At 45.0% G+C, this 23,741-nt stretch overlaps 1 protein-coding gene across 1 annotated transcript; it reads right to left on the reverse strand.

The window, feature by feature from the left end:
- Positions 1 to 22,561: 22,561 nt before the first annotated feature.
- Positions 22,562 to 23,514, reverse strand: LOC308266261 (developmental pluripotency-associated 5 protein-like; the record flags this gene model as incomplete). Its single annotated transcript, XM_080700367.1, has 3 exons — positions 22,562 to 22,620; positions 23,150 to 23,329; positions 23,403 to 23,514. 3 exons carry the CDS (start codon positions 23,512 to 23,514, stop codon positions 22,562 to 22,564), a joined length of 351 nt encoding a protein of 116 aa, XP_080556493.1.
- Positions 23,515 to 23,741: the final 227 nt, after the last annotated feature.

Genomic DNA, 23,741 nt, shown 5'->3' on the forward strand with positions numbered 1-23,741 from the left:
GGAACCCAAAGGGCATTCTACCTCTGAGCTACACGCCCAACCCTATTTTTTACATACATACTTTATTATACATTATATTATATACATTAGTATTACATACATTATATTATATACATTATTATACATTATATTATATACATAATTTATTACATAAACACACATATATATACACATACATATATATATATATACATGAGATTTTAATAAAAGGGGAAACATGGTATAATATGGAACGTGACTGCTCAATTTTTCTATAAATATAAAACTTCTGAAGATATCTAAAATAAAACTTCAATAGGAAATATTTACATATGAAATAATGTCTAAAATTTTCTTCAAAATGACCTGGATATGGGAAATAGGGTAAAACGAGATTATTGGCAATTGTTGACACATTGACTTCATTATATCATTCTCTTTAGCTCTGTTTACATTTGAAAGTTTTCATACAGAAGTTTAAGAAAAACAGAAAGAGGGCGTGGTGGCGCACGCTTGTAATCCCAGAATGTGCGAGGTTTAGACAGGAGGATCGTGGTTTGCAGACAGCCTCACCTTCTTAGTGAAGCCCTTTGCAACTCCGTGAGACCCTGTTTTAAAATAAAGTATAAAAAAGAGGGCTGGGATGTCGCTCAGAGGTAGAATGTTCCTAGGTACCATCTCCAGTACCACACACACACACAAAAAGGAATGAGTTCAAACTATATATATGCCCAAATATAAGAGGGGAAAAATAAGTCTGAGAGTAGATTAGGAAGAGCAAATTAAGAAGCCGGGCATAGCCGGGCGTGGTGGCGCATGCTTGTAATCCCCGCGCTTGGGAGGCTGAGACAGGAGGATCGCACAGGTTCAAAGCCAGCCTCAGCTACTTAGTGAGGCTCTCAGCAACTTGGTGAGACACTGTTTCAAAAAATAAAATATAAAATAGGTCTGGGAGTATAGCCCGGAGGTAGAAAGACTCTGGGTTCCACCTCCAGAAGAAGCCGGGCATGGTAGCACACGCTTGTAATCCTAGTACTTGGGAGGCTGAGACAGGAGGATCTCAGGTTCACGGCCAGCCTCAGCTACTTAGTGAGGCCCTCTGCAACGTAGTGAGATCCTGTTTCAAACTAAAGAATAAAAAATAGGGTTGGGGGTGTAGCTCAGAGGTAGAATGCCCTTTGGGTTCCATCTCCAGTACCACATAAAAAAAAGAGCAAATTAAGAATGGAGTTTTTATTTGTTCTTATATCCTTCTCTGTTTATATTTGCATATATGTGTTTAAAATACACCATTGCCAGGCGTGGTGGTGCATGCTTGTAATCCCCGTGCTGGGGAGGCTGAGACAGGAGGATCGAAGCCAGCTTCAGCTACTTAGTGAAGCTCTTAGCAACTTAGTGGGACCGTGTTACCAAGTAAAATATAAAATAGGTCTGGGAGTATAGCTCGGAGGTGGAAAGCCTCTGGGTTCCACTCCCAGCACCAAAAAAATTAATAAAATTTAAAAATAATAATAAAATACACCATTAATTGGAAAACCTGGTGCATTTCCTAGAAAGGAAGAGAAGTCTATATTCAAATTATAACAATGACATTTTCAGTTGATCTTCAACCTTAATATATCTTTTATTTTTTCTTTCTTTTTCTTTCTTTTTTTTCAGTACCAGGACTGAATCCAGGAGCATTCTACCTCTGATCTACATCCCCAGCCCTATTTTTGTATTCTTTTCTTTGTGTGTGTGGTACTAGGGATGGAACCCAGGGCATATTACCTCCGAGCTATACCCCCAGGCTATTTTTTATTCTTTATTTTGAAACAGGGTCTCACTGAGTTGCAAGGAGCCTCAGTAGCTGAGGCTGTCCTCGAACCGTGATCCTACTGCCCAAGGTTCCCGAATGCCGGGATTGCAATCATGCACCACCACACCTGGCTTGTTATTCATTATTTTGAAACAAGGTCTCACTAAGTTGCAGAGGGCCTAAGTAGCTGAGTCTGGCCAAGAACCTGGATCCTCCTGTCTCAGCCTCCCAAGTACTGGGATTACAGGCGTGGGTCACTACACCAGGCTAGAACAAAACATTTTTAGTTGCAAAGGAAATACAAAACTTCCAGCCTGTCTGCCTATCTGCTTCATAAGTCAGGGTTCATGGGTGGTGGTGAAATCTTAGAAGACACATTAATACCTGAAAAGCCCAGCAGAATATATATATATATATATATATATATATATATATATATATATATATATATTCATTCCCTGTACTTGGGAGGCTGAGACAGGAGGACCACAAGTTAGAGGACAGCCTCAGCAAGTGGTGAGACTCATCAACCTAGCAAGAGCCTGAGCTATTTATTTATTTATTTATTTATTTATTTATTTATTTAATTTGTGGGTTTGGGGATGGAACCCAGGGGCATTTGACCTCCGAGCCACACCCTGCCCCATTTGTATTCTTTATTTTGGCTTTTTTTTTTTTTTTTTTTTTTGGTGGTACTGGGGTTCCTGGAAGCCCTTCTACCTCTGGGCTACACTCCCAGACCTATTTTTACATTTTTATTTGGAAACAGGGTCTCCTAAGCCAGCGTGCGCGGTTGGCTTCGAACCTGCGTGATCCTCCTGTCTCTGCCTCCCAAGCGCGGGGATTACAAGCGTGCGCCACCACGCCTGGCTCTCCCAGACCTTATATATATATATATATATATATATATATATATATATATATTTTTTTTTTTTTTGTGGTACTGGGGTTCCTGGAAGCCCTTCTACCTCCGGGCTACACTCCCAGACCTATTTTTTATACTTTTTTATTTGGAAACAGGGTCTCATAAGCCAGCGCGCATGGCTGGCTTTGAACCTGCGCAATCCTCCTGTCTCTGCCTCCCAAGCGCGGGGATTACAAGCGTGTGCCACCACGCCCGGCCAGACCTTTTTTATATTTTATTTGGAAACAGGGTCTAAGTTGTCAAAAGCCTCACTAAGTAGCTGAGGCTGGCTTCGAACCCATGCCATCCTCCTGTCTCAGCCTCCCAAGCGCGGGGATTACAAGCGTGCGCCACCACGCCCAGCTTATTCTTTATTTTGAACCAGGGTCTCACTGAGTTGCAAAGGGCCTCACTAAGAAGCTGAGGCTGTCTGAGAACCGTGATCCTCAGGTCTCAGCCTCCCAAATGCTGGGATTACAAGTGTGTGCCACCACGCCTGGCTATTTTATTTATTTGTGTGTGTGTGTGTGTGTGTGTGTGTGTGTGTGTGTGTGTGTTACAGGAGATGGAACCCAGGGGCCTTCTACCTCCGGGCTATACTCCCAGACCTATTTTATATTTTATTTGGAAACAGGGTCTCACTAAGTTGCTGAGAGCCTCACTAAGTAGCTGAGGCTGGCTTCGAACCTGTGCGATCCTCCTGTCTCAGCCTCCCAAGTACTGGGATTACAAGCGTGCGCCACCACGCCCGGCTAAGCCTGAGCAATTTGGTTAGACCCTTTTTTGAGATAAAAAAAAAACAAAAAGGGATAGTGGTATAGCTCAGTGGTAAAACACTCCTGGCTTCAATCACCAGTACCATAAAACAATCAGCAGCACCATAAAACAGTGTCATAAAACTAAATGAGCAAGTCAGGCAGAGTGCTACAGGCCTGTAATGCCAGTACTCAGGAAGCTGAGACAGGATGATCATAGGTTCGAGGACAGCCTCAATAACTTAGGCTACCCGCGATTTAGCGAGGCCCTGTTTCCATATGAAAAATTAAAGAAATAGAGCATCAGGTGTAGGTGGGAGGTGGAATACTCCTGGACTCAATCCCCAATACAAAAAAAAAAAAAACAGATGGGGCATCCGAATAGAAAATTAACATGATTAGCTGGGCGTGGTGGCGCACATCTGTAATCCTTCTACTTGGGTGACTGATAAAGGAAGACTGCAGATTTGAGGCCAGCCTTAGCAACTCAGTGAGACCCTGTTTCAAAATTTAGAAATAATAGCTGGGCGTGGTGGCGCACACTTGTAATCCCTGCGTTTGGGAGGCTGAGACAGGAGGATCGCACAGGTTCGAAGCCAGCCTCAGCTACTTGTGAGGCTCTTGGCAACTTAGTGAGACCCTGTTTCCAAATAAAATATAAAATAGGTCTGGAAGTGTAGCCCGGAAGTAGAAAGCCTCTGGGTCCCACCCCCAGTACAAAAAAAAATTAGAAATAATAAGATAAAATACAAAATTGTCGGGTGGAGCTCAAAGGTAAAATAGCCCTGGGTTCAATCCCCAGTACCGGGAGAAAAAAAAGTCCCCTGGTAAAGAAAAGGAAGTGTTCTTGACTTTGGGCTACCAAGTGCCTTAAGACATCAGGCTTGTCCTCAGTGCTGGGACACAAGTGGCACATAAACTTCCCTTTCCTCTTTCCCTTTATGTGCATTATAATCTCTGGGTGATTGCATGATAAAGACTTGTTTGAAAAAGTGTCCTAAAAATTCTAAGACAAAGTGTTCTTTGCCACTTTAAAGGACAGGCAGAAAAAACCGCCCTAGGACTCTCCATAAATAAGATTTTAGCGCCACCTCGTGGCCAACAATGGGACTCCCGAAAGAAGAAATTGGAGGTAGACTGCCCCTGGGTTCCATCCCCAGTACAGCAAAAAAATTAAATAGGGTTGGGGGTATAGTTGAGATACACCTGAATTCAATCCCCAGTACCAAAAAAAAAAGTAATGAGCGTGTAGTTGAAGAAGACTGGCTAGAGATGGAGCGGCCACTTGGCCCAGCCCGGGACAGCTGAGTGTCAAAATGAACACCAACCGCAGTGACCTGGAATTATGGACAAACTTAGAAAATCACGAGTCCAGACGAACACTGAATAAAAAAGGAGAAGACCAAGTTCTTCCTCATAGTAGAATGATAAAGAGGAAGAAAAAGTCAAACTGGAAAATCACCCTTTTGAAAGCTCATGTTTTCCAAAAAGGAACAAATATACGAGAATACCAAGTTGGTTTCAATTTCGTTTGGTTTGGTTTTATTTTGTCCTGCTGGGGATTGAACCCAAGGGCATTCTGCCTCGGAGCTATACCCCCAGCCCTTTTTATTTATTGATTTTGAAACAGGGTCTCACAAGATTTCTGAGAGTCTCACTACGTTGCTGAAGCTGTCCTCGAACCTGTGATCCTCCTGTCTCGGCCTCCGAAGTGCTAGGATTATCAGTATACACCACCAGGCCCAGCTCCAAGTTTAAAGTTGTTGACCTTTAGCCAGTGCTTGGGAGGCTGAGACAGGAGGATCGAGCAGGTTCAAAGCCAGCCTCAGCATCTTAGCGAGGCTCTCAGCAACTTAGCGAGACCCTGTTTCAAATAAAATATAAAAAATAGATCTGGGGGTATAGCCCAGAGGTAGAAGACCCCTGGGTTGCATCCCCAGTACACACACACACACACACACACACACACACACACAAATATGGGAGAGGGGAAAAAATAGTGTGTTTAGGTTGGGGACGTAGCTCAGCAGAACAGGTGCTTAGTGTGAGCAAGGTAATTGAGCAAGGTTTGAGCTTCAGGACCACAATATAAGTAAAAAATAAGTTTAGAAAATATAGTAAGCCAAGCATGGTAGTGCATGCCTGTAATCCCAGTACTTGGGAGGCTGAGACAGGAAGGTCACAGGTTCAAGGCTAACCTCAGCAACTTGGCAAGGTCCTTAGCAAAAGTGCGAGGCTCTGTTTCAAAATAAAAAATAAAATAGGGCTGTGGGTTTATCTTAGAGGTAGAATGCCACTGAGTTCAATCCCCAGGACCCCCCCACACAAATACAGTAGGAGATGTCCATGCAAAAGCATTGTTAAATAGAAATGAATAGAAATAGAAGGTGGAGTTCGGAGCCACAGGGGTTCGCCCTTCCCACAGCATCAGAGAGGCCCCCATCCCGTCTGTGACGCTCCTTCCTGACCTGGGCTCACTGACGGCTCTTCTGCCATAGCTTCTCAGGGGTGACCATTAGTGTGGCAATCAGTAACCCTAGAATACATCGAAATACAGTAAAGGAGCCGGGCGTGGTGGTGCACACTTGTAATCTCAGCATTCTGGAGGCTGAGACAAGAGGATCATGGTTCGCAGGTAGCCTCAGCTACTTAGTGAGGCCCTCTGCAACTTAGTAAGACCCTGTTTAAAAATAAAGAATAAAAAAAGAAGGCTCGGGGTGCAGCTCAGAGTAGAATGCCCGTGGGTTCCATCCCCAGCACTGAAAAAGAAAAAAATAAGGCTGAAGGTATAGCTCAGAGGTAGAATATCCCTTGGTTCCATCCCCAGTACCGAAAAAATGTGTGTGTGTGTGTGTGTGTGTGTGTGTGTGTGTGTGTGTGTATTTTTTGGTGGTACTGGGGTTCCTGGAAGCCCTTCTACCTCTGGGCTACACTCCCAGACCTATTTTATACTTTTTTATTTAGAAATAGGGTCTCTTAAGCCAGCACGGCTGGCTTCGAACCTGCGCGATCCTCCTGTCTCCGCCTCCCAAGCGCGGGGATTACAAGCGTGCGCCACCATGCCCAGCTATATATTTATATATGAAGGGAACTGGGTGTGGTGGTACTTGCTTGTAATCCCAGTACTTGGGAGGCTGAGACAGGAGAATCACAGGTTTGTGCCCAGCCTCAGCTACTTAGTGAGGCTCTCTCTAACTTAGTGAGACCCTGTTTCAAAATAAAGAATAAAAAAAATGGGCTGAGGTTGTAGCACAGAGGTAGAATGCCCCTGGGTTCAATCCACAGTACTGCAAAAAAAAAAAAAAAAGAAAAGAAAAGAAAAGACATACTCAACTTCATTGGTAATCATTAACTAAGGACATGTAATTAACACACATTGGTGCTGCACGCTTGTAATCCCAGCATTCGGGAGGCTGAGACTGGAGGATCGTGGTTCGCAGACAGCCTCAGCTACTTAGTGAGACCCTATTTCAAAATAAAGAATAAAAAATAGGTCAGGGGGTGTGGCTCAGAGGTCAAATGTCCCTGGGTTCCATTCCCAGACCTGCAAAAAAAAAAAAAAAAAAAAAAAAAAAATTCATTCTATACTCACAAGACTGGCATACAATAAAAAGTTTTCAATGCCAAATGGTTATGTAGCACAATATAAACTCGGAGACATAACCTATGGGAGTATAAATTGGTAAAACTATTTTGGCTGGGTGTGGTGACGCACCCTTGTAATCCCAGCATTTGGAAGGCTGAGGCAGGAGGATAGTTGTTCATGGACAGCCTCAGCTACTTAGGCCCTTTGTGACTCACTGAGACTCTGTTTCAAATAAAGAATAAAAAATAAGGCAGGGGTGTAGCTCGGAGGTAGAATGCCCCTGGGTTCCATCCCCAGACCCGCAAAAAAAAAAAAAAAAAAAAAAAAAAACTATTTTGTACACTTTCCAACCCATTTTAAGAAGTCTAGTATTATCCCAATGCCAATACCAGATAACGACAGTATTCAAGAGAAAATGACAGGTCAATACCTGTCATGAATATAGACACAAAAATTCTATCATCCCAGAAAGATATAAAAAGAATAAAACATCACAAGTAGCAGCGTTGATGCCAGGAAAGCAAGGTCCATTCCACATTCCACAGTCAATCAATCCTCACGCACAATGGAGTTACTTAGCCGTGAGGCAGATCTGTGTCATTTATTTACAGGAAAATGGGTGGAACTGGAGAATATTGGGCTAAACGAGATCAGCCATTTTCAGAAAGGCAAGGGTCAAATGTTTTAAAAGCCAGCTCATGCTACTGCCAAACGCGAAGGTCAATGCCTCCCTAACACTCACTGAACCTCACTAAGGCGTAGGGGAGCGGGAGGGGAGGCGGGTGAGTGGAGGAGCCTCGCCGTGATGTGTGCACATGGAAATGTGACTGCTTGGAATCCATGTTGTCTAATCACAATGCAACAATAAACATAATTTTTAAAATCAGTCAATAGGATCCACTCTATTATCAGGCTAAAGAAGAAAACACACAGGATCACATCAATTGGTGCAGAAAAAGCACTTGGCAAAGTTCACGATCCACTCGTGATACTAAAAAAAAAAAAAAAGCCAGGAACCGTGCACACCAGTAATCCCAGTATTTAGGAGGCTGAGATAGGAGGATGGAAGGTTCACCGCCAGCCTCAGCAATTTAGGCCCTCAACAACTTAGTGAGACCCTGTTTCAAAATAAAATAGGACTGGGGCTGTAGATGGGAGGTAGAATGCCCCTGGGTTTAATCGCTGGTAGCAAGCCCCGCATGGTGGCACATGCCTGTAAATACTTGGGGAGGCTGAGACTAGAAGATCACAGGTTCTTTTTTTTTTTTTTTTTTTTTGTACTGGGGATGGAACCCTGGGGCATTCTACCTCTGAGCTACACCCCCCAGCCCTATTTTTTTTTTTTGTTTTTTTTTTGTTTTTTTTTTTAAAGAGGGTCTCACTGAGTTGCAAAGGGCCTCACTAAGTAGCTGAGGCTGTCCGCGAACTGCGATCCTCCAGCCTCAGCCTCCCGAATGCTGGGATTACAATCGTGCATCACAGGTTCTTGAACAGCCCCAGCAAGCAATGAAACACTCATCAACCTAGTGAGATCCTGTTTCAAAATGAAAATATTCAATTAACAGTATCACAAAATTTAAAAAAAAAAAAAAAGCAAAGCATCCTCTGATTGGTCATGTATCATTCTCCCTAACTTTCTGGCTTATTTGAGACCTAACTGGACATTTCAGTATCTGAAAGTGACACCAAAGCCTGTGGAATCAGCCGGCCATGGTGGTGCACACTTGTAATCCCAGCATTCGGGAGGCTGAGACAGGAGGATCCGGGTTCGTGGACAGCCTCAGCTACTAAGCAAGGTCCTTTGCAACTCAGTGAGACCCTGTTTCAAAATTTAAAAATTTTAAAAAGAGGGCTGGGTATTGCTTGGAGGTAGAATGCCGCTGGGTTCCATCCCCAGTACTTAAAAAAAAAAAAAAGCCTGGGGAATCTGCCTGAAATTTCATTCATTGTACAGAAGAGCAATTGATGGAAAAAAAAACTTAATGGGGAAAGATGAGAAGTTTTGGGGATTTTTTTTTTGGGGGGGGGTTAGTAGTACTGGGGATGGAACCCAGGGCATTAAGAGTCTAAGTTGCAGAGGGCCTCACTAAGTAGCTGAGGCTGTCCACAAACTGCCATCCTTCTGTCTCAGCCTCCCAAGTTCTGGAATTACAGGTGTGTGCCACCACACCCGGCTAGGTGAGAACCTCCCCAGTACTGGGATTATACGCATGCACCTCCATGCCCAGCTTATGTTTTGTTTTGAAACAGGGTCTAAGCTTCTGAGGAACCTCACTAAATTGCTGGGGCTGAACCGCGCCTGGCTTCTTTTCATTAGACTCGGGTTTAAATCATTTAACAAGACCCGCACTGGCGAACCGAGAGCACTTGTTTCCTTTCAGCGTCTGAAGCAGAAAGGGTCTACGTCAGGTTAACTGAATTTAAGCCAGTGGCGCTCAAACTTTAATGTACATTGCAAACATCTGGAGAGCTCACCAACCAGCTTGCTGGGCTGGAACCCAGCTGGAGTTTCTGGTTCAGAAGTCTGGGATAGATCCGAGAATTTGCAGTCTAACAGGTTCCCAGGTGATGCTAGTCTAGGGACCACTTCGAGAATGACTATGGTCAATTAGAGTCTATAGCGGACTCCTAATAGCTGGCTCATGTTCTTGCTTACATATTTCCTATGAATGTGCTATGAATGTATGTTAGGGCAGTTAACCCCCCTCCTCTTCAATTTCCTCATTAGTAAAATGGACATAGCACCTCACCCAAATCCCTCATTAACCCTGTGCCGTTATCTAAGGGCAATTATGTATACTATTTGTGTTGAGTCACTCAAGCCTGTAATCTCAGCTACTCATGAGTAACTGAGATTAAGTTTAAGGCCAGCCTAGCCAATTTAGCAAGACCCTCACTTAAAACAAAAAATGAAAGCAGGGTGCACACTTGTCATCCTAGTAATTAGGAGGCTGAGATGAGAGGATCACAGGTTCGCAGCCAGCCTCAGCTACTTACTGAGGCCCTCTGCAACTTAGTGAGACCCTGTTTCAAAATAAAGAATAAAAAATAGGGCTGGGGTATAGCTCAGAGGCAGAATGCCCCTGGGTTCAATCCCCAGTTCTGCAAAAAATAAAATAAAATAAATAAAATAAAATGTAAAGCCGGGCGTGGTGGCGCACACTTGTAATCCCTGCGCTTGGGAGGTGGAGACAGGAGGTTCGAAGCCAGCCGCGCTATCTTAAGAGACCCTGTTTCCAAATAAAATATAAAATAGGTCTGGGAGTATAGCCCGGAGGTAGAAGTGCTTCCAGAAACCCCAGTACCACTAAAAAACAAATAAATAAATAAATAAATAAATAAATAAATAAATAAATAAATAAATAAAAAGGTCTGGGGGGCGAGGGGCAGGCACGGTGGCACACACTTGTAATCCCAGTACTTGGGAGGCTGAGGCAGAAGGATGGAAGGTTCAAAGCCAGCCTCAGCAAATGAGTGAGGCTCTCAGCAATCCGGTGAGGCCCTGTTTCCAAATCAGAAATAAAAATCAGGCTAGGGGTGTGGCTTGGAGGTAGAATGCCTCTGAGTTCAGTCCCCAGTACAAAAAGAAAAAAGTGCTGGGGCTGTAGCTCAGTGGTAGAGGATTCCTGTGTTCAATCCTCAGTACCAGAAAAAAAAAATTCAATAATTATGTTTGCTATGGAAGAAAATAATTCAAAATTAGTAAACTTGCTTTTAGTTAAATAGAACAACTAAGCCGGGCGTGGTGGAGCACGCTTGTAATCCCAGCATTCAGGAGGCTGAGAACGGAAGATCACAGTTCTCTGACAGCCTCAGCTACTTAGTGAGGCCCTCCGTAACTTAGTGACACCCTGTTTGAAAATAAAGAATAAAAAATAGGGCAGGGGGTATATATCGGAGGTCAAATGCCCCTGGGTTCCGTCTCCAGATCTGCAAATAAATAAATAAAACAATTCTCCTCCCCTAAGAAATGTTTTTCATGGACATGACATTATGTAATTACTCTAGAGCGAAGTAGTCTATAAACCATAAACCAGGCATGGTACACACACCTGTAATCGCAGTACTTGAAAGGCTGAGACAGGAGGATCTCGGGTTCGTGGCCAGCCTCAGCTACTTAGTGAGGCCTTCTAACTAAGCAAGACTGTTTCAAAAGCGGGGGATATACCTCAGAGGTAGAATACCCCTGAGTTTAATCCCCAGTACCACACACACACACACACACACACACACACACACACACACACACACACACACAAAACTAGTGTGTATAACTTTATAACTTGCTGGAAGATACAATATTTGAATTCAAAGGACTAACTAGCTTTCCTTTGTAATAAAAGCTAAAAAATCTTTGTCTCAAAAAAAAAAAAATTCCCACAAAATCAGGCATGGTGATCACCCCAATCACAATGCTAGGAGGCTGAGGTAGAAGGATCACAGGTTCGTGGCCAGTCTCAGCTACTTACTGAGGTCCTCCACAGCCTAGCGAGACCCTGTTTTGTTTGTTTGTTGCGGGTCTGGAATAGAACCCAGGGGCATTCAACCTCAGAGCTACACCCCCTGCCCTAGTTTTTTGTTTGTTTGTTTTTGTTTTTATTTTGTTTTGGTGGTACTGGGGTTCCTGGAAGCCCTACTAACTCCATGCTACACTCCCAGACCTATTTTATATTTTTATTTGGAAACAGGGTCTCTTAAGCCAGCTGGCTTCGAACCAGCGTGATCCTCCTGTCTCCGCCTCCCAAGAGCTTGGATTACAAGCGTGCGCCACCACGCCCGGCTATTTTTTTATTCTTTATTTTCAAACAGGGTTTTACTAAGTTGCAGAGGGCCTAAGTAACTGAAACTGTCTGCAAACCATGATCCTCCTGTCACAGCCTCCCGAATGCTGGGATTACAAGCGTGTACCAGGACACCCGGCTTGAGACCCTGTTTTATTATATATATATATATATATATATATATATATATATATTTTTTTTTTTTTTTTTTTTTGTGGTACTGGGGTTCCTGGAAGCCCTTCTACCTCTGGGCTACACTCCCAGACCTATTTTATATTTTTGAAACAGGGTCTCTTATGCCAGCACGGCTGGCTTCGAACCTGTGCGATTCTCCTGTCTCCGCCTCCCAAGCGCGGGGATTACAAGCGTGCGCCACCACGCCCGGCATCATTCTTTATTTTAAAACAGGGTCTCGCCCGGCATGGTGGCGCACGCTTGTAATCCCCACGCTTGGGAGGCGTAGACAGGAGAATCGCACAGGTTCGAAGCCAGCCGCACTGACTTAAGAGACCCTGTTTCCAAATAAAAATATGAAAAATAGGTCTGGGAGTGTAGCCCGGAGGTAGAAGGGCTTCCAGGAACCCCAGTACCACAAAATAAATAAATAAATAAAAATAAAATTTTAAAAAAATAAAATAAAGAATGAAAGAAATCTGAAAGTGTAGCTTAAAGGTAAAATGCTCTTGGGTTCAACCCCCAGCACCAAAGATAGATGATAGATTGATAGATAGATTGATAGATAGACAGACAGACAGACAGAAAAATAAATGGACTGGGGTTGTAACTCAGAGGTAGAATGTCCCTGGATTCAATCCCCAGTACCACAAAAAAATTCCCCATGCCTCTCAGCTCTTTCCTCTAGCCCTGACTTCTGTATACTACTGTCCCCCTCCCACCATCCAGCACAACTCTGCCATTTAACTATTTGAACAAGAAATGTGAGCATTGTTAGTCAGGAGGTCATCTTGGTCCGGCTTGGGAGGGGCACAAGCTGCCCACCCAAGTGGGTATTGTCCGCACACAGACAAGATCCCAAAGACCAAACGGGACTGATAACCAGGGACCCTCTCTGATAAGCAAAGATCCTTGTTTACCCTTTCCTTGCCTGATTCACCTGTGACTACCTTGGTGTTGTTCCCTGACCCATGATTTCTTTGATATTTTCTGTGATTAATAAGATCTTACAATGTTTTGGTTATAACCAAATAACCCTCAACAGAAGCAAGATGTTAGTGGAAGGACAGTAGGAGTGGAGACGTCTCTCTCCTCCCGGGCTTCCCCAGCTGCCATGTTGACTCCGCGGTCATTCCTGTGAGAGACTACCTACCTTTCTTTCTTTCTTTCTTTCTTTCTTTCTTTCTTTCTTTCGTGGGTCTGGGAATGGAACCCAGGAATATTCAACCTCCGAGTCACACCCCCAGCCCTATTTTTTATTCTTTATTTTGAAACAGGGTCTAACCTGTGGAGTGCCTCACTAAGTAACAGGGGCTGTCGGTGAACCGCGCTCCGGTCTCAGCCTCCCGAATGCTGGGGAGAGACTACTTTTCACTAATCAACATCTACACCATCCACTAAGGAAAGAGCTATTTTAGAGCCCAGTCCTGGGACACTCAGAATCATGTGGCCTGAGGATCAGCTCCAGAAAAAGATTTAAAATCAAAGTATAGCTGGGTGTGGTGGCATACGCTTGTAATCCCAGTACTCAGGAGGCTAAGACTGAGGAACGCAGGTTAACAGCCAGCCAAGCTACTTAGTGAGGCTCTCTGCAACTCAGTGAGACCCAGTTTCAAAATAAAGAATAAAAAATAGGGTTGGAAGCCGGGCGTGATGGCGCACGCTTATAATCCCAGCATTCGGGAGGCTGAGACCGGAGGATCGTGGTTCTAGGACAGCCTCAGCTACTTAGTGAGGCCCTCTGCAACTCAGAGAGACCCGGTTTCAAAATAAAGAATAAAAAATAGGGCAGGGAGTGTAGCTCGGAGGTCGGATGCCTCTGGGTTCCATCCCCAGACCCGCAAAAAAAAAAAAAAAAAAAAAAAAATTTGGGTTGGAGCATGGTGACGCATGATGTAATCCCAGCATTCGGGAGGCGGAGACTGGAAGGTCAGGGCTCCTGGACAGCCTTGGCTACTTAGCGAGGCCCTTCGCAACCCAGTGAGACCATTTCAAAAATTAAAAAGACCAAATAGGGCTGGGGTGTAGCTCAGAGGTAGGATGCCCCCTGGGTCCCATCCCTAGTACCGCAAAAAAAAAAAAAAAAAAAAAAATTTAGGGCTGGAGGTGTATATCAGAGGTAGAATGTCCCTGGGTTCGGTCTCCAGTACTGAAAAATAAGTAAATAAATAAAAGCAAAGTATAGCCAGGCATAATGGCACAAGCCTGTAATTCCAGTACTTGGGAGGCTGAAAAGAGGATCACAGGTTCAAGGACAGCCTCAGCAAGTAGTGAGCTGCTCAGCAACCTTATAAGACCCTGTTTCCAAACAAAAAATAAAAAGGGCTGAGGGTATAACTCAAAGGTAGAATGCCTCTGGGTTCAATGCCCAGTACCGCACAAAATATAAAATAAAATCCTCATTTCAATCTTTTTTCCCAGAGGGAAAAAGGGCCCCATGAAATCCATTCTGCCCTGCCTGCTACTACAGACCTCGGCCCTCAGCCAGGTGCGGCACCTGCAGAGACCCCGTGCCTGTGCCCCTTTCTCATACATCTAATGACCCACTGTGGCAAGTCAGCATGCGCTGTCCATTTCTAAGAGTGAGGAGTGAGGCTAAATAAATGTTTAAATGTGTTTTTTTTTATTTAATACTAGGGTTGAGCTCAAGGGGTTCTACCTCTGAGCTACCCTCCCAGCCCTATTTTTCATTTTTATTTTGAAAGAGGGTCTCACTAAGTTGATGAGTCTCACTGCTTCCTAGTTGCTGAGGCTGTCCTTGAACCTGTGATCCTCCTTTCTCAGCCTCTCAAGTATGGAGTTACAGGCATGTGACACCCACCATGCCTGGCTTGAATATTTGCTTTCAAAAGGCATGTGGAGCCGGGTGGGGTGGCACACCCTTATAATCCCCATTCTTGGGAGGCAGAGACAGGAAGATCAGCACAGGTTCAAAGCCAGCCTTGCTGGTTTAAGAAGCCCTGTTTCCAAATAAAATATAAAATAGGTCTGGGAGTGTAGCCCAGAAGTAGAAGGGGTCCATCCCCAGTACTACCAAAATAAAAAAAAAAAAGAGGCAGGTGGGTGGATTGTGTTTTTATTTATGTGATGATGGTTCTAGGATTTACTTTTTTTTTTTTTTTTTGGTGCTGGGGATTGAACTCATTCTACCTCCAACCTACACCCCCAGCCCTATTTTTTATTCTTTATTTTGAAACAGGATCTCACTAAGTATCTGAGGCTATCCTCCAACCTGCAATCCTCCTGTCTCAACCTCCCAAGTACAGGGATTACAAGTGTGTACCACTGTACCCGGCTACTTATTGATTGATGAGAATTATTTATGCACATGTTAGACATCTGTTGGTCCTACATCCTCCTCACTCTCATTTGGCCTAGAAATGTCCTGAAAAAAAACAAACAAGCGGGTGTGTTGGCACACACTTGTAATCCCAGCGCTTAAGAGGCTGAGACAGGATCACACAGGTTAAAGCCAGCCTCAGCTACTTAATGAGCCTCTCAGCAACTTAGTGAGACCCTGTTTCCAAATAAAGTATAAAATAGGGCTGGGAGTATAGCTTGGAGGTAGAAAAGCCCGGGGGTTCCAGACCCAGTACCACAAAAAAAAAAAAAAAAAAAAAAAAAAACCACCATGATTTTTCAAGCTTTATGCTCTCTGATCTAGTTGCAGGTTGGTTTGTTGCTTGGGGTTGAACCCAGAGGCATTCTACCTCCAGGCTGCACATCCAGTCCTTTTTATTTTTGCAACACAGACTAGCTAAATTGCTGAGATTGGCCTCAAATTTCTGGTACTCCTGAATTAGCCTCCCAAGTACAGGTGTGTACTATTATTTGTACTATTATTGTGTGTAGTATTATTTTTGTTTATGGTTTCTGCTTTTAATGGTGGGTTTGCAAAGCCTTTCTAGGATTATGTAAATAATGACAAACATTTTCTTTTAAATTTTTACATTTACATTTTAATGAAGGCTGGGTTTGGTGGCTGCCTGCTTATAATCCCAGTACTTGGGAGGCTGAGACAGGAGAATCCAGGCTCGTGGCCAGCCTCAGCTACTTAGCGAGGCCCTCTGCAACTTAGTGAGACCCCGTTTCAAAATAAAGAATAAAAAATAATCTGGGGATGTAGCTCGGAGGTTGAATGCCCCTGGGTTCCATCCCCAGTACTGCAATAAAATAAAAAATAAAAATAAATTTTAATCAATCTGTATTCATCTTGCTCAAGTAGTAAGATAGAATCTGTACAATCCTCCTGTCTCCGCCTCCCAAGTACTGGGATCACAAGCATGCGCCTTGTGCCACCACACCTGGCTTCAACCAACTTTGAATAGAAAATGTTGCTTATGTGTAGTCCTACAATGGTTGCCTCTGTACTGAATGTGCAGGGACTTATCATTACTTGCTAAACAATACAGTATAATAACTATTTACAGAGCATTTCCAATGTTTTAAGTATTGTAAGTAATCTAGATATGATGTGAAATATACAGTTGGATGTACATAGGCTTTATGTAAATATTACACCATTTTTTGTGTGTATGTGTGTGTGTGTTACTGGGGCTGGAACCCAGGGGCTTTTTCTACCTCTGGCTACACTCCCAGACCTATTATATATTTTATTTGGAAACAAGGTCTAAGTTGCTGAGAGCCTCACTAAGTAACTGAGGCTGGCTTCGAACCTGTGTGATCCTCCTGTCTCAGCCTCCCAAGCGCGGGGATTACAAGCATGCGCCACCAAGCCTGGCTACACCATTTTATATAAGGGAGTTAAGCACCTGTGGATTGTGGTCATTGTTGGGAACCTGGAGAGTAATCCTGAGGGTATTCTGTGGGGAGCCATTAAGGTTTTCCCCTTTAAGAATACTTCTGACTGTCCTTTGTCCAGAGCCAATAAGGTTTGGGGTCATGGAAAGTTCAACGTCTGAGAGAAGCTCAGGTGGAATTGATTGGTTTGATGTTAAGCGCACAGGTGGTGAGGCACAGGCTTGATTGGTTTGACCGTTATGCGCATAGGTGATGCGCATAGGTGATGCGCATAGGTGGTGACGTCATGAGGGTTGGCTGACCGGCATGAGGGTTGGCTGACCTGGAGCAGTATAAATAGGATGAGCGATAAAACCGGCATCAGACCGTAGAGATATCTACCCGGGAGTGTACTGCCGATCCTTCCATGAGAGAATGAAGTATTCTATGAATAAAATTCTTTTCATCCTCACTCCTCTTCAGAACCCGTACTTTGGCCGGCAGGCTCCGGCAGTATTCAGAGATGACTCTAAACTCAAATAATCACTGATCTTAGGTCAAGTCATAGAGCTGGGTGCAGAGTGCCGACCTGAGCCCCCACAGCTCCTCACTCAGCCTCGTGGGCGGGGCATTGCCTCCTCCGGCACCTGCTACTCCTTCACCTCCCTGTCCATCCTCCCAGTTCTCTTCTCCCAGCTCCAAGGCCCTGGATTCTTTTGCCTACTAGTTTCATCTGTTTTTTTCCTTCTTTTTCAACCAGTATCTACACAGTTATGCTGTAATGAGGAAATGTAATACATGCATATGGTATAATGGTCAAATCAGGGTATACCTGTTTCTTTTGCTCTGCTTATTCTAACCATTAAAGTCCCATGCCTATGCACACGGCCCTGAATTCCATCCCCTGAGCCACAGAAAAATGAAGAAATAAAATAAATCCCCATGCCTAGGACAGAAGCTCAGTCTAGGAGCCCTGAAGATAGGGCTTCTCCCTTTTTTTTTTCTTCTTGTGCTGGGATTGAACCCAGAGACATTCCACTTTCAAGTTAAACTCCGAGTCCTATGTTATTTCTATTTTGAAATTATCTCAATAGGTTGATAGAGTCTTACTGTAGTTACATACTGAGTCTCAAACCTGTGATCCTCCTGTCTCAGCCTCCCAAGTACTGGGATATTACAGGCATGCACTACCACAACTAGCATGCGCGCGCGCATTTGTGTGTGTGTTAGAGGATTGAACACAAGGGCATTCTACCTCCGAGCTATACCCCCCAGCCCTATTTTTTATTCCTTACTTTGAAGCAGGGTCTCACTGAGTTGCAACGGGCCTAAGTAGTAGCTGAGGCTGTCCACGAACTGCAATCCTTCTGTCCTCCTGTCTTAGCCTCCCAAATGCTGGGATTACAAACACCACCACGCCCGGCCCCAGTCCTATTTTTTATTCTTTACTTTGAAACAGGATCTCACTAAATTGCAGAGGGCCTCACTAAGTAGATGAGGCTGGCCATGAATCTGCAATCCTCTTGTCTCAGCCTCCCAAGTACTCGGGTTTTTCTTTTTTTTTTTTTTTTTTTTTTTTTTTGTGGTGGTACTAGGGGTGGAACCCAGAGGCTTTTTACCTCCAGGCTATACTCCCACACCTTTTTTATTTATTTGGAAACAGGGTCTCACTGAAAGTTGCTGAAAGCCTCACTAAGTAGCTGAGGCTGGCTTTGAACCCTTGCAATCCTCCTGTCTCAGCCTCCCAAGCGCCGGGGATTACAAGTGTGCGCCACCATGCCCGGCTAAGTACTGGGTTTCAAGCATATGCCACCAAGCCCGACTCCTCTTTCTCTACTTCCTCCCATGATTTCCTTTCCTCTTCTATTTCCTGCTCTTTTTCTTTGTAGTAACAATGGAACATTAATTTGGCATTTTATTGTGTAGGTGCTAGGGACTGAGCTCACGGGCATTCTCCCTCCAGGGTATACCTCCAGCCCTTTGGATTTTTTACTTGGAAACTGGGTGTAGCTAAGTCACAAAGCTGGCCTTGAACCTTTGATCCTCCAGTCTCAGCCTCTCAAGTAGTGAGATTTCCTCCCCACCTACACCCACGCCCCACCCTCCTCAGGGCCAACACCCCTCAGAATCTCCACAACAATGAAAGCTGGTGGCACTTCCCAGAATCCCTGCACTGGCTATGGTGGGAAGCTGGACAAGGGTTCAGCTCTCAAAAATGGGAACCACTCAAGACAACACTGATTTGGAAAGAGAGACAGAGAAAGAGGGAGGACGGAGGAAGGGAGGGGCACCAAGGGCATTCTACCTCAGAACTACAACCCCAGCCTTTTGCATTTTGAAACAGGGTCTCACAGGTTGCTGAGTCTGTTACTGAAGCCTTCCTTGAATCTGGTTCTCCTATCTCAGCCTCCCAACGACTGGTATTACAGGTGTGCACCATGACACCCAGCTAACCTTCAGACTTTTATTTCAAAGTGTTTCCTTTGAATTTTAAGGAATTTTATGTTTGTTTGCTTTTACTTTTTTTTTCTCTCAGTACTGGAGGATTGAACCCAGGGACATTCTACCTCTGAGCTAAACCCTAAGCCTTAATTTTTATTCTTTATTTTGAAACAGGGTCTCACTAAACTGTGGAGGGCCTCACTAAGTAGTTGAGGCTGGCAGGGAACCTAGATCCTCCTGTCTCAGCCTCCCAAGTACTGGGATTACAAGCGTGTGCCACCTCACCTGGCTTTTACTCTTAAGGGCTCAAAGCCTCCGGTGTGAATAATCTTAAACTTCCCACTTTTGCTACCTTAACTGACACCAATTCTCCTAAAGTTGACGTAAAGAGCAAGCTTTGTTGTGTGGTACTGGGGATCTAACCAGCAAGTACAAGTGCTTTCCCCTGAGCAAGGCCCCAAGCCACAAGGTCAGGGTGTGATTGCGCGTGTGATTCACACTGCAGAATTTGGGTTCAAAATCCAGTTCACATTCCCACACACAATCTTTTCTTGCCAACAGATTCACTCCAAGTATACTAGCTCAGAGTGATTGACATTGCTTCAACTTTTGGAACATAAGTCAAACTCAAGCAAGAAGTACCAAAGATGAGACTCCCGCCTATCCTGATCAGCAACAGAGGTTTGCCATCAGCCCTGGCAAGGCACTGGGGAAACAGACAGGCTCCTGAATCGCTTCTTATCATGAAAGAGCTGAGCCAAGGGTCCGTTTTCCTGACACAACAAACAGAAGGCAAATCATTCAACTGTGTTAGCTATTTAAAATCAAGATTAAGCCACGTGTGGTGGTGCACGCCTGTAATCCCTGTATTTGGGAGACTGAGGCAGGAGGACCACAGGTTTGAGGACAGCCTCAGCAAGTAGTGAGACTCTCATCAACCTAGAAAGACCCTGTTTCCAAATAAGAATAAAATCAGGCTGGCAGTGTACCTTGGAGGTAGAATGCTTCTGGGTTCAATTCCCAATACCATTAAAAAAAAAAAAAAAAAGCCAAGCATGGTGGTAATCTCCTGTAGTCCCAGCTACCTGGAGCAGGATTGCTTAAACTAGCAAGTTCAAAACCAGCCTGAGCAATATACCAAGCCCCTCATATCAAAAAAACAAAACAAGCTGGGCGTGGTGACACAGGTTTGTAATCTCCGGCTTGGGAGGCGGAGACAGGAGGATCCCACAGGTTCGAAGCCAACCGTGCTGGCTTAAGAGACCCTATTTCCAAATAAAAACTATAAAAATAGGTCTGGGAGTGTAGCCCGGAGGTAGAAGGTTTTCCAGGAACCCCAGTACCACCAAAAAAAAAAAAAAAAAATCTGTGTGTTTAAAGAGATACTGAAAATTGAACCCAGAGACATTCTACACCTGAGCTACACCTCCAGCCCCCCCAGGGGCATCACTCTACTTCTGTGCTATACTCCCAGACTTTATTATTATTATTATTATTATTATTATTATTACATTGAAACAAGGTCTCACTAAATTGCGCCTCACTAAGTAGCTGAGGCTGGCCGGGAACCTGCTATCCTCCTGTATCAGCCTCTCAAGTACTGAGATTACAAACAAGCTCTTGTTTTGAATCAGGGTCTCATGAAGTTGCTGATGCTGGCTTCAAATCTGTGATCCTCGTCTCAGTCTCCCAAATACTGATATTACAGCTGTGCACCACCATGCTCGGCTTGTGGTTTACACTTTAAAAAATGAGTGCAGCTGCTGTACAACAGACAGACCAAAGGAAATCAAGACATGTCCAATGTCGCTTTCAGTAGTTGTTTCAAGATAAAATGGTACTTACTGTGCAAAAAGCAGGTGCAGGAAGGACTCAGATTCTGGGGTGCTTTTGGGGGGTTCATTTGTTTGGGCAGCTGACTGGACTTACTCAAGGGCATTATGTTGGAGGTGAGTCATCAAGAATGACTTCTAGTTTTTGGCCTGAACCATTATTGAGTCAAAATGGTAGTGCCTTCACTTGCTGGTAGTAAAAGGGAAAGCAATTAGTTGATGGATATACTAGATCTGTCTCTTGCAGACAACAGCTAATCTGGTTTTTTCCCCAATTACTGATCAATCTCTCCAAAAAAGATCCAATCCTTGTTACTACATGTGATGCCTGTTACACGTGCCCCATGTATATCAGTGGTTAACCTCACAACCTCATAGGTCAAATGAAAAAGTCTCCTCTTAGAGATGGAGAAACTGAAGGGGTTAAACAACTTGTATAGTCATAGGACCAGAAAGCTCCCATTAGTAGAATCAGTTCTAGGTTAATTATCAAACTCCTCTCTGCTGGGGGAAACTAGTCCCTATTCCAGGAGCTTCTCCACCATCAGGAGCCTTGCCTATGATAATGCCTTCATCTACACAAATTCCTCTTTCCACTTGGGTGACTAATGCAGAATTCAAGTGTCACTGGGGATCCCAGAGACCTTTTCAAGGGGGTCTCTGAATTCCTTTTCTGTCTATGTGTGTTAGGCTCAGTTTGCTTGACAGACTCTAACCTAGGTAATGTTTCACAAAGATTGAATGCAAAAGACAAAAATCTAGCCAGCTGTCTTCTCTTAAGAAGTTTATAGGAGCTGGGTGTGGTGACACATGCCTATAATCCCAGTACTTGGAGGCTGAGATAGAGGGATCACATGTTTGAAGCCAGCATCAGCAACTTAGCAAGACTGTCAAAATAAAAAATAAAATAGGGCTGCTGGTATAGCTCAGTGGTAGAATGCCCAACATGGATGAACAGATATAAGGAGGAAGAAAGCAAGAAAGAAACTTACAAGGCTGCCAAGCTGCTGCACTGGGGTGGTCCCGGCTCTTCCACACATTTGTGACGGGGAACATTTGGTCTTCACTTATGTATTTGCCTACTTAAGGATTACTGTTTTTAAATGTAATTAGATAGCCGGGCATGGTGGCGCACGCTTGTAATCCCCGCTGGGAGGCGGAGACAGGAGGATCTCGCTGGCTTAAGAGACCCTGTTTCCAAATTTAAATATATGTATGTATAATAGGTCTGAGAGTGGAGCCCGGAGGTAGAAGGGCTTCCAGGAACCCCAGTACCACCAATAGATTAATAAATAAATTTTTAAAAATAAATGTAATTAGATATTTGTTACCTTCAATCAGCAATCACAATGTCAAGGAACTACTTACTTAAAACTTTATTTTTTAGTTAGTAACCTTGAAGAGATATTCACATCAGGTCTCAAAGCAAGGCAGAGACCATGAAATGTGTGGTTTGTCCTTCATTCTGTAGCTGTAGAGGTTAGAGCAGAGTTTAAAGCCACAACCACTCCAGCTCTGGTCACAACCTAGCTCACGTCCTGGTCCCGGCCACATGGGCTGGAAGCTGGGTTCACTTCATCGAAGGGCCCAGGTCAAGGGCATTCATGGATTCCTCCAGCCTGAGCATTCCTGCACCAGAAAGAACGAGCTGGGGTGAGGACGGGGAGAGGAAAGAGCCTTGACCTTTCTCACCTGGGCAGCTCTTGAGACTGAGAGTCTCAAAAACCTAGAAATGTATTGCTGCCTGGCCTGTCCTAGCGAGGCAGAGACCATGGAAATATCTGGTTTGTCCGTCACTCATGCGGCCGCAGAGGTTAGAGCAGAGTTAAAGCAAGCCACAACCCTCCAAGCATTCTCCAAGGCACCTGCGTGAGTGGTGAGGGTGCTCTGAGATATCTCAGATAACCCTACCCAGAAGGGCCATCCTCAGCCACCTCTCAGCCTCGGGGTAGCCTCCCCATGGGGTTGATTCCCAGAGAACCCGCAGGGGCAGTCCTGACGCCAAAGGCGTCACCAAGACACTGGCGCCAAAGGCGTCACCAAGACACTGGCGGTGGCTGTGCACAGTGGAGAGGAGCCTAGGAAGAGGTAAGGCGGAGTACTCCGCTGGAGGAGGAGCGAGCCTCGGTGCAGAGCACCTGGTCCCCGAGTCCCTCACCTCGGTCCTGCCGCTGGCGGTGCCACTCGGACAGGGACTGGAGCATCCACTTGGTCCGGAGCTTGTACAAATAGGAGCCGTAAACCATGACCTGGGTGAGGTCGGAAGACCCTAGAGCCCTCAGCTCGATCATGGCCTTGCTCACTTGCTCGATGTAAGGAATGCGAGATCCGTGGCGGCCTGGAGAAAGGAAATGAGCGCTCGGGGCCGCAGAGACCCAGATCCCGGGCAGCCGGAGAGAACGGGCGCTCACCAAATACGGCCTCCAGCAGTCGTGTCTGGACCTGGAACACCTCTGGATCCCTTAGGTCGTCAGGAACCTTGACCCACGGGGGGATGTCTTTCCGTCTCGGGAGCGCGCCCATCCTGAGTGCCTCGAAATTCAACACTCCCGGGCGAAGGCTGGTCCTAGCCCCGCCAGGAGCCTGGGATGCGCGGGAAGTCTAGCACCTGTGCGCCCCGCCCACCACGCCACGCCCCCTTCTACCGCCCAATCCCAGTCCAGACCACGCCTCTAGCCTGCAGCCCAGGCCCCGCCCCCGGCCTGCCGCCCAATCCCGGGCTTCGCTCTCCGGCTCCGCAGGTCTCCTGC

The sequence above is a fragment of the Muscardinus avellanarius genome (genome assembly GCF_963383645.1).
Source record: "Muscardinus avellanarius genome assembly, chromosome: 8".
Lineage (NCBI taxonomy): Eukaryota > Metazoa > Chordata > Mammalia > Rodentia > Gliridae > Muscardinus > Muscardinus avellanarius.